The sequence below is a fragment of the Nicotiana attenuata genome, chromosome 2, assembly GCF_001879085.1.
Source record: "Nicotiana attenuata strain UT chromosome 2, NIATTr2, whole genome shotgun sequence".
Taxonomy (NCBI): domain Eukaryota; kingdom Viridiplantae; phylum Streptophyta; class Magnoliopsida; order Solanales; family Solanaceae; genus Nicotiana; species Nicotiana attenuata.
Genome location: NC_031990.1, coordinates 80,609,011 through 80,624,152, shown reverse-complemented (window position 1 = coordinate 80,624,152; position 15,142 = coordinate 80,609,011). Strand labels below are relative to the sequence as shown.

Sequence of the window (15,142 nt, the reverse complement as noted above, 5' to 3'; positions counted from 1 at the left end):
CAGTTGTATTCGAATGTATTTTTCAGCTGTATTCAGTTGTATTCAGCAACATTCATTTATATATATCTTTCAAGTTCAGTTAATACATATTAAAGAATAAAAATTCAGATGTATTAAACAGGTTATACGTATTCAGTTGTAGTCAGTTGTATTCAACTGTTTTATTCAGCAGTAGTTAGTTGTATTCAAGTGTTTTATTCAGCTGTATTCAGTTGTATTTTGTTGTATTCATCTATATTCAGTTCTACTCAACTGTATTATTCATATAAATACATCAGCTGTATTCAGTTGTATTTTTTTGTATTCAGCTGTAGTCAGTTGTATTGAACTGTATTATTCATATGTATTTCTCTGTATTCAGCTATATTCTTTAATATGTATCTTTCAAATTCAGTTAATATTTGAAAAATAATATAAATTCAGATGTATTAAACATGTTATTGTCTAGTTAGATAATATAAATTCTGACTTATTGAAATTGTTATATTACAGCTGAGTATAGATATATTCTGATGAATTCTGACTAGTTATGTATATAACTCAGGCACTGTCTATAATAAACTGTCAAAGTATATGTGGACAAGGCTATATTCGATTGTATCCAACACATTAAGGCAACTATATGTATTCAGAATCTATTCACGAAAGTCATTTCAGAAATTATTACTTGACAATGTCATCATAAGTGTTGACAAATCGTTGAAGCACCAATACATGTCAGAGTGTTAACTATTTATTACGTGGAGCATTTCTACACGTTCGCTTGTTATGTCCTCCCTGCCCACATGTGCTACATGAATGTTGATTTTTCGGCTGCAGCAATTCACTTAAAGGTTTATCGCGCTTCTTCTTTGGCCTTCCAGAAGGTCTTTTCCATTTGGGTGGTAGTACAACCTCCTCTGCAACATGTGCTGGTATATTCCAGTCATTTCTGTCTGTTAGCGGGTACACAGGCACATCGTATATCATTACAATAGTATTTGGTTTGTAATAGTTAGAGCAATATTTTTCTGGCATTAGAAACTTGCTCTTCAATACAGCCCAAGCATGTGGGCATGGCAATTCATCAACTTGGAACCTCCCACAAACACATTTTCTCTCTAACAAGCAGACTATGTAATTCCTCCCTCCATCGTTAACCGTATGTAAGTATTCAGTTGATGGTACCACCTACATTTAAAAATAGAAATATAAGTTTTGAGCACATCTAACTGAATTACCATATGTATATTGCTGAATTACTAAGTTACATACAACTGAAATATTTGCATATAGATGAATACATCATATATTTAGACCAGCAGAATATGAACTGTAATTAGTGCAGAACGTATCAAAAGTCTGCTGTACTTTAGGCAACACGAGGCTAACAAAAATATTAGAAGGATACGTCATGACAATACATATCAAAATTACATATAATACAACTTTGTTAGTTGTATTCTGATGTATTCGACTAGGTTTTGCAGCATGTTTTTAGTTATATTCAGTTGTATTCATATCAGATCTTCGAAAAAATATGTCTTGTATGGGTTTGAATTTAGTTGTATTCATATGTATTCATGGTAGTTCTATTTAAAAAAATGATTGTATTCAGTTGTATTCATGCCATTAATTCAGAAAACAATTAAGCTATATACTACAATGACATTAAAATATAACTTACAGTCATACGTATAGACATTGCCTCATTCAAAGTGAGCATCTCCTGGTAATGTTTTCCAAGCGTCGTGTATGTCTGTGTAGCTTCTTTGCGGTTACTACAATTCCAACGTCCAAACATCTTCCTAACTTCTTCGAGGAAGTCGTATATTGGCAATTCCCTTGCTGAAACTAGTGCGGCATTGATTGACTCAGCAATATTTGACGTCATTGTCCATCCCCTGTTAACAGGTGCATACAACCTAGCCCACTTTTCGTAACCAGCTAACTCTAAGTATTCTTTCACCCTAATATCTACCTTCTCCACCTTTTCCATCAGACTGTCAAATTCAGCTTGTGTGTATGCTTTTGCCATCGAGAAGTATATCTCGCTCAACTTGGCATGGCTCTTTTTGAATTTCTTATATACGTTGTTCTATAGATGCCATATACAAGCAAAATGCGGTACATCTGGATACACTCTCGATATAGATTTAATGATACTCTCATTTCTATCTGAAACGATGCACATGTTTTCCCTGTCACCGTATGCTATCTTGAATTGCTCAAAGAACCACGTCCAAGCAGCATTGTTCTCTGAATCAATAACACCATATGCTAGTGGCAATATATTACCTGTAAATACAATTGAATATAATTATTTTGAAAACATGTGTTTCAATATTTAAAATATTAACAGATTATATTATAATTCATATACTCACCTGCACCATCCAACGTGTTTGCCGAAACGAATGTCCCGGTGTAGTAATATTTTAGGTGACTTCCATCCACAACAACAATGGGTCTACAATGATCAAACCCCTTTATAAAGGCATACAAAGATATATACACGTACTTGAATTCATTTTTTGGCGATTTTACCATTCTGATGTGGGAACCTGGATATGTCATATCCATTGTATATAAGTATCCTGGTAATTTTTTGTATGAATCAGCCGGTTCACCTCTCAAAAAAATCATTGCCTTTTCTTTAGCCCTCCACACCAACATGTAGCTAACATCTACACCTAAATCTGATTTCGCATCATCAATAATATCCTTTGGGGTGTATTTCCTCTTATGATAGTAAGCTTAGGCCTTATCATACCACCTATAAGGCTGCTACTTGCCTGCCGCTGCTCATACATCTTTTCCTTCAGCGGACATGTATGGTTATCAATGAATTCTCTCACTTTGAATAGTTCTGATTTGTTAATTCTTGAAGCCTTAAACCCCCATTCACAATCTTCTGAAATACATAATAATGCATAGCTGCAAAGAATTAATCATTGTACATATGATTAGCATAAGTGTTTACAAAAAAAATCACTCATATAAACACGAATACAATCTGACATAGATACATCCTGACATCTATATATATATATTTTTATACTACTGAATTCAGTTATAGTTATATGCATTTAAATACAATGAATACAACTGAATACAATTGGTGGTATATGTATACACTTAAAACCACAGTAGACAAAATAAGAGAATAATTATAGCAATGTATTTTTATATTTTTATATGCATACAAAGATATATACACGCCCAAGCAGCATACAAAGATATATACACGTACATGAATTTATTTTTTGGCGATTTTACCATTCTGATAATGTAATTATACCAGTAAAATAATAAAATAAATATGAATACATGTATTTAAGGACCATAAACAAACATATGTTTACTACATCTGTGATAATCAAGAGGAAATACACAAATACGCATAAATACAACAACGTTAAACTTACAGCTCGAACCAATAATAGAAAATACAAAAAAAAAAAAATTAAATACATGCAAACCTGACAGTATTAGACCTATCAACCCGCAATTGAAACCTTTGAGCTATAGCATAATTCTCCATCACCTCTTTCAATGTAGCCTTATCCTTATACACTTATCCAGCAATAACCTCCCTTTGATTAGTTTTTGAAATTATCAAATCCTTGTGGAGTTCGAACACTCCAATCGCTTCTCCTGAATTGACAAAATCTAGAGCCAGTGTATCATCTGTATTGGAATCGTACCTTTGAACTGCTTCGTCTATTTGCACAATGTCGCCTTGATTTAAACTACCTCCGGATACAAGTTCTTTTTCAATAGTTGTTATGCACAAAGGATACATCCCAAATTCTCTGTTCTCTTTTTTCAATTCTACATACACTCTGTAACCCATATCATTGTATATTTCCATTGGCGTGCAATTTCTTCTACTTTGTATTGAATTTTAATGGACTTTGAGCTCAAATCTATACCCAGTAGATTAGAAATTGAAGCAACCAGATCATTAAAGGAGGCATACTTCTTTATCAGTATTCCCTTAATTGAAAAATCGATGTAATTGCCCTCATCGTTCCACTTGCCAAAATGACGCAACAACACTGTTAAACTTGCCATATGTATAAAGGAACTATACCGTATTTTGTATATAATTTGTATCAATCTAATTTTCCGTGGTTGAATTGATATCTGCGAAAAGAGAAAAAGGAGAAGCGAATGGAAGAACTTCGAACAGATGTTGCTCTGGTTTTCGCTGTATTCACGTTTTTTGAGTTGATATCTTCGAGCAGAATACAGATTAATAGGTACTAGTTTTTGTTCGTTGAGTTAAATTAGGAGAATATCATGTGATTTGATTTCCTTCCATTTTTAACTAGTTTAACCTTCCAGATTTTGCGCAGATACGTTACTGTATTCACGTTAATGCCGCTTTAATACAGTTAAATACATATCAAACTTAGCTGGAATTCCCTTTGTAACGCCTATTTTTCCTATTGTATTAATGAATACAACAGCTTAAATACATAAAATACATTGTATAAAAACATAAAAGGTATCTATAACACGTAATATAGCAAAAGGTATCTATAAATGGCTAATTAGACCTAAAAGATGGTGCTTTATGAAAAATTCTCTACCCATTAAGCAGCCCAAATACAACCCATGAAACTCACCCAAAACAAAGAGATCTCAACCCAACTTATTTAGAAATTTACTTAGTTGCCCCAATATTACTTTTTTTTTTAATTTTTTTTTATATTTTCAATTTTCTGTTTTTTTGTTTTTCTGCACCACCCTATCCCCCTCCGCGCAAATCCTCTCAATTTTTTTTTCTGTTTTTTTGTTTTTCTGCACCACCCTACCCCCTCCGCGCAAATCCTCTCAATTTTTTTTTTGTATTTTCAATTTTCTGTTTGCTATTTTTTCGTTTTTCTGCACCACCCATCATACCCCCCCCCCCCCACCCGCAAAATATTTTTCAACTTACACATTTTAAGGTAAAAGGTTTTTTTATGCAAGATGATCATGGTTCTAAAACATGGGTCAAGTTGGGCGGGTTGGGTTATCACCCATTATTTAGCGGAAATTTTACCTCCTATAGCAAATGTTGATACCTTATTTATTTTAAATAAATACCGTTTTAAAAAATCATACTCCCTCCGTTCTAATTTATGTGAACCTGTTTGACTGGGCACGGAATTTAAGAAAAAATGAAGACTTTTAGAATTTGTGGTCCTAAACAAGTTAAAAAGGGGCCAGAGTATTTGTGTGGTTATAAAAGCTTCTTATTAAGGGTGGAATTGTAAGTTTAAGCTAAATTATTTACACATTTAGAAAGGGATCATTCTTTTTGGAACGCACTAAAAAGGAAATAGGTTCACATAAAGTGGAACGGAGGGAGTATTCCATAGCTACCTTTTGATTTTTATAGCCAAATATCTATTTATGGTCACCTCCTACCCTTAAGCCATAAAATAAGCTTTGTATTATTTTACTCTCTCATATCTTTCAGATTTTTCTCCACCCTCTCTCTCTCAACTACAGTCTTTCTCCATGAATACAATCACGATTCTCCACTGATTCATCTCCATTGTCTCGCAAAATTTTCAAATTTTTTTGCTCCAAAGTTGTGGTAAGTGTTAAAGTTGATAGGTTTTCGCTCCTAAATAAATCCCCTCGAATTGTTTTGTCTTGTAATCCTTACAGCCCTATAAGCATTACAATCCTCATGTTGCTATTTTTGCCCTAGAAGCCGCCTTACATCTTCCTTCCTCTTCCATCCACTTCTGCTATGGCGAACTGGGCAGAATTGCCGCACGAACTCATTACACGATTGCAAAGCGTGTTAAAGTGATGGAAGATTTCATTGCTTTTGGTGGTGTTTGTACTTCATGGCGAACTGCTGCTCCCAAATACAGATCGAAACGGAACTGGGTTCTTGATCGAAACGGGAACAGTGGCATTTCGAGTCAGAATCGCGGCACTCTCGACGAGACGACATTAGGGTTGTTGAACAAAGACGACGGAGTTTGGGGCTAAGCAACATGAAGATTCTGTTAATATATTTCAATGTATCTCGCTGTATTTCCATGTATTTCATTGTATTCATTGTCTTTTTTTTCATTGTATTTCAATGTATCTCGCTGTATTCCATGTATTTCATTGTATTCACTGTCTCCCTGTATTCCATGAATGTATTTATATGTTTTGTTAATTAATATAATTCATGTATTCAGATGTATATATGTATTCAAATGTATCTGCAGTATGTATTCATATGTTTTTGCACTATAGATGAATCTCGAATTTTATTGGTTGAAAACAGAGACACCCACGAACGATATCAACAGAAAAGGGAAGGATTAGAAACTCGGTGATGCTCTGTTTTGTTCTATTTATCGTCCGGGAAAAAATCTTCAACATATTCGCGTCAAATACAGGTTAATGGTGATGTAATTGAGTTATATTAGGAGTCTATTATGTTAATTGATTCACTTTCCATTTAAAAATAGCTGAATAGACCATGAATTGCGTTATTTACGTTATTGTATTCACAAATACATATCGTGAATACTGTCGAATACAGTCGAATACAATAATTATCTAGTTGTAATCCCCTATTTCACGCCGAGTTTTGCTACTGTATTCATGAACACAGTAGCTTAAATACATCAAATACACTCTAAAAACCCCGAAAACATAGCTATAGGAAGTAATATGGTAAATAGTAGCTACAACTAGCTAATAACCACTAAACAATAGTGGTTTGTGAAATTTTTTCATGTAAAGATAGTTTTAAATTTATAATTTTAGAAATTTATAATTTTTAATTTTTTGTAAATATATTAACTGCTTGTTATCAGGATCATCACTTCAATCTAAATAATCATTTTCAGCACTTGATACTTACCAATTAATTTAATTAGTTAAGCTAGACAATGGTTTAGTTAATCTCAATATAAAAAATTTTCAAAATGGAAAACTGGAGATTTTTGTGGACAAGATCATCAAAACTTCATGTATTCTTCTAGTGATAATTCAACTTAGTGGACTAATAGTGGAAATTTGGTCCCGAGTGTTGACTGTCTACAATTCGTGAAGGGAAGTTTATAAACGAAAAGAAAAAGAAAACACTATGTACATCTGGGCAAATCGTGGAATTTTATTGCTTCACAAACCAGAAATTAATACCTGGTAATACAATTCAAAGAGTTAACAATTAGTACACTATTTACTTTGAATTGGAATTACTTGAGCACTGTACAAAAAGGGAACTCTGGTGGAGCTTCAAGACGAATATAGTCATACATAATCCCCTGGAAAGGACTTTGGTTTCTTGGTTGGCCTAAGTAAATAGTGTTATCTCCCTGCACTAGCATATTTCCCTGTATGTCTATATTGTACAACCAATATAGCCCATGAATTCCATGCCTAGCAATTGAGTTATCTCTTCCAATCAATCCCGTTGAAAATAGAGGCCGGTTTGTGTTCGGATCATTCACTCGAACCTGCAAGCACAAGAAGTTAGTTATATGCCAAATAAGGCAGAAGTTAGTTATATGCCAAATAAGAGCTATATCGACACCGTAGGGGATCAGTGTACCTGCACTTCAGCTAAAGTTGCAGATGCAATTGCAATGCGCAATTTATAAGTTCCTCCTTGATTTACCGAATCAAGTTTAAATCTGATTTGCCACGTTGTTCCTTGATATGTGCCATCCTCTTTTCTCCTACAAAGAAAGAGCCAGATCAGCTTGTTTACTAAAAAAGAGAAGATTATTTGGAGGTGTACTTGGCTAGAATTGATGCATAAAAAGTTTTCTTCTTTGTGGCTGTAGCGATGAGAAAAAGGAAGGCGTTGGAGGACATAGGTTGATCCCAATTTACATGACACTCTTTAGACACATGGTAACGTATTTGGTAGTGAATACTAAAACGTCCAGATAAATGTTGGTGAAAACATGGAATTTAACATCGTTTCCAGTTTCACATCAGAGCTTAATTCTGCTTCATGGCTGTTAGAATGAGAAAAAGAGGGGGGGGGGGGGGGTGTGTTTAAAGGAGAGTTCTTCTTGAGAAAACACAAAAACTTTCTTCAGCACCTAGGCGACTTAGCGACATTTTGCATTTTTGAGTAGAATAGAGTATAGACACCATCCAGCTTTTCAGGTGGGTGGCACTTGATTTTGACGGATGGAACGAGTAAAGAAGACTCCCTCAGTCCCAATAAATATGGCACTCTTTTGGAATTCTATCATTTTTAATAGTGAAATACTATCATGTACGGATAAATATTGGCGAAAAGCATAGAATTAATAAGCATAGTAGTTCAGTTTTCCAACTCATTAGATTGCTGAATAGCTTACCTTGGAACCTGAGCAAAAAACCAGTCTTTGCTATAGTCACTTTCTCCGGTTACATACACCAGGTCATCCTTCGGGTATAGCTCGGAGTATCTTTCCCACAATCCATATTGCCTAAACCTGCCATTTAAAGACAACAACTAAGTGTTTTTCTCAGTGCATATATATGCTGGAGCCTGGACATATATGAATTTTTTCAAAGAGAAAGGAATTATTTTGACTAGCTGGACACATCCGTATTCTATGCTAGAGGAACCGAAACATAAGGCCTATACATAAAGGTAGGTTACTAACCTATCAGGATGATTGACGAAAAGCTTGTTGATAAATCTTGGGTTGGGTTCAGGGACAAAAAATTCTGCAGCCGTACGATCAGGAATGCCTATTTCCCATAATGTGGGGCCATCCCTTGGAGGCTGATATACGATTTCATCGACATCAACACTACAACCTGTTTCCATGTATCATGCAATCACATGAGATTCAAAGTGTTTGGTTAAGGGAATTGCAAGTAAATCTGGAGTCAGGACCTGGAGTTATGGAAATCGGAGTCTCATATAAATAGTCCCCAATGAATCCAGGGACCCATGCATAAAGATTGTAGTCCCCTGGACGTATATTGTTCATGGAGAAGTATCCGTCGTTGTCTGCTGTAGCCCAAAATTGGTAGTCCTGAAACAGATAAACACTACGTTGTTACTTTCTTTTTCATGTTTCAAGTAGCTAAATCATTTTTGCAACGAAATGAAATATCAAATAGAGCTTCCAACTTTAGGACAGGATTTGTCAGCTTGTTCTTTGGTCTTCGAAATCAAGTTCACATTTATTTGTTGTAAGTTTTCAAGAAGCGGAGGGGAAGAAAATACATATACATAAACAGAATTTTTAGGGTGTATAATCGTCATACTTGTTTTATGCAAGTATCTTGAAAACATTGTTCAATTAGTTGATAATGCAAAAGCAAAGCCTGGTATTTAAGTGGAGAAGGGTAGAGGGGCGGGTCCATTATCCACCGAGTTTCGAAGGCTGCGGTTGGTCCAAAGGATCGGCCCCAGACGGATTTCTCGGTCATAAAAAAAAATAAAAAAATAATTAGGTTGCAAAAATGACCTTGCATTCTTTTTGCCAGGAACCAGCTTCTCCCGGTGGAGCAAGCCCAACATAAGCGCCATTTGCTGGTATATAATCATCATTAACGTACCTATTAAAAGTAGTTAGAAGGCTTTAAAGAATCATATTTAGACATTTAGGTTGAATTATAATATTTAAGAAGAAAGCATTATGTTCTTACTTGTCTTGAACCAAAAGTCTACCACTAACATTGCCCCGTTGGTCTGCTGATGGAAAATCTTCTGATGCTGGAAAACAGTAAGGCCAGCTTTGAACTTCAACCTGCATCTGCAACAGTAGCTGATATAAAAACTTTGAACTCATGCATATACAAAATTTGGAGTATATTTCAAATCCTTTCACTGCTAAACCTGTATGTTGGCATCATCCCATAGAGCAACAGGATCTTCCCCTTGCATTACAGAATTAACATATATAAAAACCGGGCCAAAAACTTTCTTCCAGGCTTCGCCTTGAGCAAATTTTGGTGTTAGATCATCCCCAGCGTAATGAGAGCTTAGAAACATCTGTGAATATCAAATTTTCACCCATAAATGACTAAATGTATAGCCAAGGAAAAGTATCGTACTGTTGTGAATTAATCCATCTTGTTGAAAATGTTCATGGTAAAAGTAACGAGTAAGAAGAGAGCCCTTACAGCTAGGGTAGTTGGACCAACATGGGATGTGAGGTTCTGTTTGACAGGTCCACCGGATCGAAATTCATCACTCGGAGTAATTTGCCAGAATCCCACAGGCGGATCCATAGATATCCAGCCGTGGACCTTGTTATCTTTATTATCACATGAATACTGGTATTTGTCATCGACCTGTGTGCATGGGATGAATCAAACCACTAACCATTTCTCTATAGCTGGCTAATAATTCTTGAGGATCTATACGAGTCAACATGAGTTACTGTTAAAAAGTTTTGAACTCATACATGAATAAACTTATTTAACCTGTCTCCTATATTAAGGACTATCTTTTGATTAGTTAATCGATGTTTATCAACTGATCAGCTATTTAGTCAAGAGTATCAATGGGTTGGTATTTGGTAATAAACGAAAAAAAATGCTAGAAGTATTGTTTAAAAAATGTATCCAGATCCTTATGGGATATCATTTTCTTGAGAAGTTGAAGAAACTAAACAATCAGAAAAACCAGAGTTACCTCTCCTCTTAACTCGGGCTCCACAGGATTATTCAGTAGGACCGCTTCTGCATAGGCAAGGCGTTGGCATCTTGCAGGCAATCGGTCATCTGGTAGAGGCATGAATCTTTGCCTATTGTCTGCTACAGCCATGTAGTGAAACCTATCCATTGAAAGAACCAAATTTATCATGAAGTAGTGATTACAGAGCCAATAAATATTCGGCATCGGGCCAAAGAGCAATTGACCTCTAACTAGGTGGGACTGCATTGATTACGTCTTCCAATTGACATTTATCTAAGGTCTATAGACCAGGCATTTGGTTTGGAACATATAAATAGTTCTGCTTACCAACCACTATGTAAGGCATAAGGTAGAGAAAAGAGGAAAAGTTCGTCTTACTTATCTTTCCGGAGCTTGAATGCTATTCTAGTTTCACCAAGGCTGAAGGCAGGCCACTCAGGTGAACCAACATGCTCATAAATGGCATAGGAGTAGAAACCAGAGCAGCCACGGAGCAAAATAAACCTGTTGCATCATCATTAGCTTGATTAACACAAGAATATGAGTAATGCAACCCTAATAGCATGCACATTCTCATTTAATCCAATATGAAATATTTAGGAAAGAGAACCTTTTGTCAATATTCAGCGGAACAAGTTTGCCTTGGAGGGAGGGATCCCATGGTCGGGAAAATGATATCTCAACCTGATCGTCTGTCTCTGTTATAACCTTGAAATTTGTACCCTTGATCCTACAAGATAATTGATCATGTTTTCCGCTTAAAATTAGCCAGATTTTATTGATTAGTTATAAATAAGTAATACAGTAAAAACATACACTTCAAATACCCCACTTCTTCCACCATCTAGAGAATTCCAGACAACGTCCCAGTACCTGCATATTACATTCATAGCTTAAGATCACTAGTTCTATATTCCACATCATAAAGAAAATTATACATATATACTGAAAGCATAAAAGGAAACTACTTATCTTTAGAATCAAAAATTCTACCATACTTGTTTCAGATGCCTTGGTTTGTTTTATGTCCTAATTTCTAAAAAAAATTGCTAGGTTTTTCTTTGCACTTTTAAAAGACAAATTACAGTTTCATGAGCTCAACATAAGGAATATGCAAGAAATTGGTAAATTGAAGCCAATTACCCTCTATTGGATTCATCATTAAGGACTTCAAGTAGATTATCTACGCCATTATAGCGTATTCCAGTGACAATTCCGTCCGGATTCGATAACGTGACTTGGACTATGCCATTATCCATCATCACCTGCAAAAAAAGTATTGTTGTAATGATTTTATCTGTATAGAAGAAAACTTATAAAGCAAACCACTATCTACTTTCCTTCCCACGTGTTCATAATGTGCAAGTATACTCACATCTTTCCTTTATCTTTATGTAGCATTATAAAATGGGATGAAGTGCAATAACTGATACACGAGGGACATAATAACAGAAAAGAGAAACAAAATAATCCTTAAAAGGAAGCATGAGTAAGAAGCTTGTTAATAATACATTGTAAAAGACAACATTTTCCATATTTCTGTCTTTTTATTCTGAAAATACTTGGGTAAGAGACACAGTTCTAGTGCTTGCTGGCAAGACAAAAGCAACGCGACGACTTCTCCAGTACAAACAATAATTAAGAGAAACAAATAGGAGTTTAACTAATATACAATGGGCAGTGCAAGTTTACAATATCAGGTCACTTAAAAGTCAATTATGAGTATAGCAAGCATGGAAACATGGTAAATAATCAATTGCAGATGATGTAACGATCTTTTACATAAATATTACTACTTAAATGCAACAATCCTTACATGACGATCCTGAATGTACAACTTCACTCCGATTTGGGACATTTTTCCAGGACCTCCACTATGACAACAAGCTCCTGTAAAAGACAAACAAGGAAAAAAAATATTAAGTCTGGCTCATTAAAATGCTGTGACTTTATCCAAGTATAATGTGCATGGCTAACTTGAAAAAACAAATTGAATTGTTCTTGTTGTATTACCAACGATTTGCAGTTATGTTAGTTGGTGCTATGAGTTGAGATATATAAGGCTACATTAATCGCATATATATAGCAATCTACAATTTTGTAATTAGACTTAACTTTAACTACAGAGAAAGGACCTGGCTTTAGCTTTAATAATCCACTTTTGCTATTGCGCCACTATCATCTGGTGAAATTAGATATAGCTTGGAAGTAAAGACGCCTGATGGAATATATCAAATAATCATGCACTTGGATGTATGTGTTATATTCGTATCTTTTTAAATTTATTTATCAGCTCTTTTTTTTATAAGAACAGTGTGGATTGATATTCTCCTCGTTCAAATTGAGATGGAAGAAAATTGAAAAAACTCAAAAAGAATTTCTTCGGGGTTAATGGGAAAGAAATATGTGGGTCCCGTATAAATAATGAATTGTTAAGAATTATATAACTGAGAATATATCTTGGTAAACCTTTTTAATTTTAGTTCATATATAAGAATCATAAAGAATAATGAAGAAAAACGGAATTGTGGATGCTAATTTGGGACAAGTCCAAATGAAAATCGAGTGTTCAATTTTAATCTTCTTTTTTCTAAGAATAAACTTTAAAAGCTAAAGAGTAAAGATAACAATACAGGAGGTTGCTTATAAAGCAAAGTATAATGTAATTTCATTCCTCTGCAGCAGGGGTGTTCATAAAAATCCGAAAAATCGAACCAAACCGACCAAAAAAATCGATACTTTTTGGTTTGGTTTGGTTTTGGTTTTGAATTTTAAAAACCGATCAAATTTGGTTTGATTTTGGTTTTAATCAGAAAAAATCGAACCAAACCGACTATAGGAGTAGCTATTTCAAATTTATTATTACACCTATATATATCTATATTGTTATACAAAGTTTCAAAAAATTTATGGTAAATGTTAATAGTTTGCACTTATAATATAGTTCTTTACCTTTACATTATAGTTTAATTGGTAGTTTTCTTTTGTTTAGTGTAAGAATCCATTTCGTGTCATCACTATTTGATTTAATTATCATCAATATATCTTGGTAAATAATAGATTTCTCAAAGGGCAATTGATTTGATAGTGTTACATTGAAAATGTGGTCGCCGGAATATGTGTTTGGTAGGGTATGTCTTATATTTAAGAAAAAACCGACAAATAACCGAAAAAACCGAAATAAACCGAATCGAAAAAACCAACTTAATTTGGGGACACGTGTGAATACGTAGTTGGACGTCGTACCTGTTTGTACAGCGCACGCGCATGAGCATTTTATCATGTGTTTGAAACGACGCCAATAACCCATTGTGTTGCTTCGCTGTCCCCGTCCAATGTTATCAGTTAGCCGTCCATTTCAATTACGCGCCACCAACTTCCGCTGTATTCCACCCACCCCACGGCTTCTGCCGTCAGTTAATGTGCTGAATCGCCGCTCATCAAGTTTATATCTAAGTATTATGATCGAGTATTCACACTCGGTCGGCGAAAATGGACTTCAATTATCTCCTCTTCTGTTCCTTTTATATCACAGAGATCATCATAAACTTCTATCGTTTTTGGAGTTGTATGAGTACTTCAAAACTGAATGGAACAGATATTAAAATTATATATGTAGTGGAACTTCTCTTTTGTAAGATTATAGTGAACGAGAGTGTGGGGGAATTGGTCGCTCTGTTTCACAGCAAACGCGCCGACAGAAATACCCTATTCGTTTTATGTTTCTTTCTTTTTCTTTTGTGGTTGTTATTAGAGATATACCTTATTTATTTTAAATAAATACTTTATTCGTTTCATATTAGATGAGATAGTTTGATTCGGCACGAAATTTAAGAAAAAAAAAGAAACTTTTGAAACTTGTGGTCTTAAAGCTTAAGGGGTAAAAAGTTTGTGGGGCCAGGATATTTGTGTGGCTATAAAAGCTTCTCATTAAGGGTAAATGGGTAAAATGAAAGAGTTTAAAGTTGAATTATTTCCAAATTTAGAAATGTGTTATTTGTTTTGGAACAGACTAAAAAGGAAAGTACCTCATCTAATATGAAACAGAGGGAGTACCATTTTAAAAAATTATATTCCATAGCTACCTTTTGATTTTTATAGCAAAATATTTATTTACGGTCACCTCTTATCCTTAAGCCATAAAATACGCTTTGTATTATTTTTCTCTCTTATTCTTTCAGATTTTTCTCCACCCTCTCTCTCAACGTCAATTTTCTCTATGAATACAAACTCATGAATTCTCTCTCATCAGTTCCTCCGTCGATAATAGTTCCTTGTGTTGAATTTGGCGATTTTGAGGACATCATGTTTGCAGTGCCAAAGTTGAATTTCTATTTGCTTACCTTATTGATTCTGTTTCCTCATGATACGGCTAATTATTTGTTAAAAGAAAAGGAAAAAGGGCCAAGTTTGGTTTTGCATTCGTTGGTTTTTGACGGCGGAAATTAGGTTACTGCCAAACATTGGAATCACTAAAACAAAGTGGTTTCTGAAAGTTTCTCTTATTTAGTCCATTTTGACCCAGTCCATCTTAGCCCAAATACACTTTGGATT

The 15,142-nt window shown here is 34.7% G+C and overlaps 2 protein-coding genes across 3 annotated transcripts; both read right to left on the bottom strand.

Moving 5' to 3' along the window:
- On the bottom strand, positions 730–2,017 carry LOC109221477. Its single transcript, XM_019385957.1, has 2 exons — positions 1,667–2,017; positions 730–1,170 (listed from the first exon to the last, which is right to left on the bottom strand). Exons 1-2 carry the CDS (start codon positions 2,015–2,017, stop codon positions 730–732), a joined length of 792 nt encoding a protein of 263 aa, XP_019241502.1.
- LOC109213737 (rhamnogalacturonate lyase-like) lies at positions 7,079–14,324 on the bottom strand. 2 transcript variants are annotated; one of them, XM_019377571.1, is made up of 16 exons: positions 13,835–14,324; positions 12,405–12,478; positions 11,732–11,853; positions 11,405–11,461; positions 11,199–11,318; positions 10,967–11,092; positions 10,586–10,727; positions 10,072–10,242; positions 9,785–9,940; positions 9,595–9,701; positions 9,414–9,504; positions 8,834–8,975; positions 8,598–8,754; positions 8,307–8,423; positions 7,544–7,670; positions 7,079–7,448 (listed from the first exon to the last, which is right to left on the bottom strand). In XM_019377571.1, exons 1-16 carry the CDS (start codon positions 13,896–13,898, stop codon positions 7,188–7,190), a joined length of 2,034 nt encoding a protein of 677 aa, XP_019233116.1. In that variant the 5' UTR covers positions 13,899–14,324; the 3' UTR covers positions 7,079–7,187. The 2 variants fall into 2 exon arrangements, with proteins under 2 accessions (XP_019233116.1, XP_019233120.1); XM_019377575.1 differs by lacking the exon at positions 13,835–14,324 and adding an exon at positions 12,602–12,655.

Bases quoted from the DNA above. Each gene is read 5' to 3' on its own strand.
- LOC109221477 (XM_019385957.1), bottom strand. From the start codon at position 2,017: ATGGCAAAAGCATACACACAAGCTGAATTTGACAGTCTGATGGAAAAG. The intron at 1,171-1,666 runs GTAAGTTATATT...TTTTAAATGTAG, and splicing joins CAATGTCTATACGTATGACT to GTGGTACCATCAACTGAATA.
- LOC109213737 (XM_019377571.1), bottom strand. From the start codon at position 13,898: ATGGGTTATTGGCGTCGTTTCAAACACATGATAAAATGCTCATGCGCG. The intron at 12,479-13,834 runs GTACGACGTCCA...TGTCTTTTACAG, and splicing joins CGCGTGCGCTGTACAAACAG to GAGCTTGTTGTCATAGTGGA. The intron at 8,755-8,833 runs GTCCTGACTCCA...ACATGGAAACAG, and splicing joins TCCGATTTCCATAACTCCAG to GTTGTAGTGTTGATGTCGAT.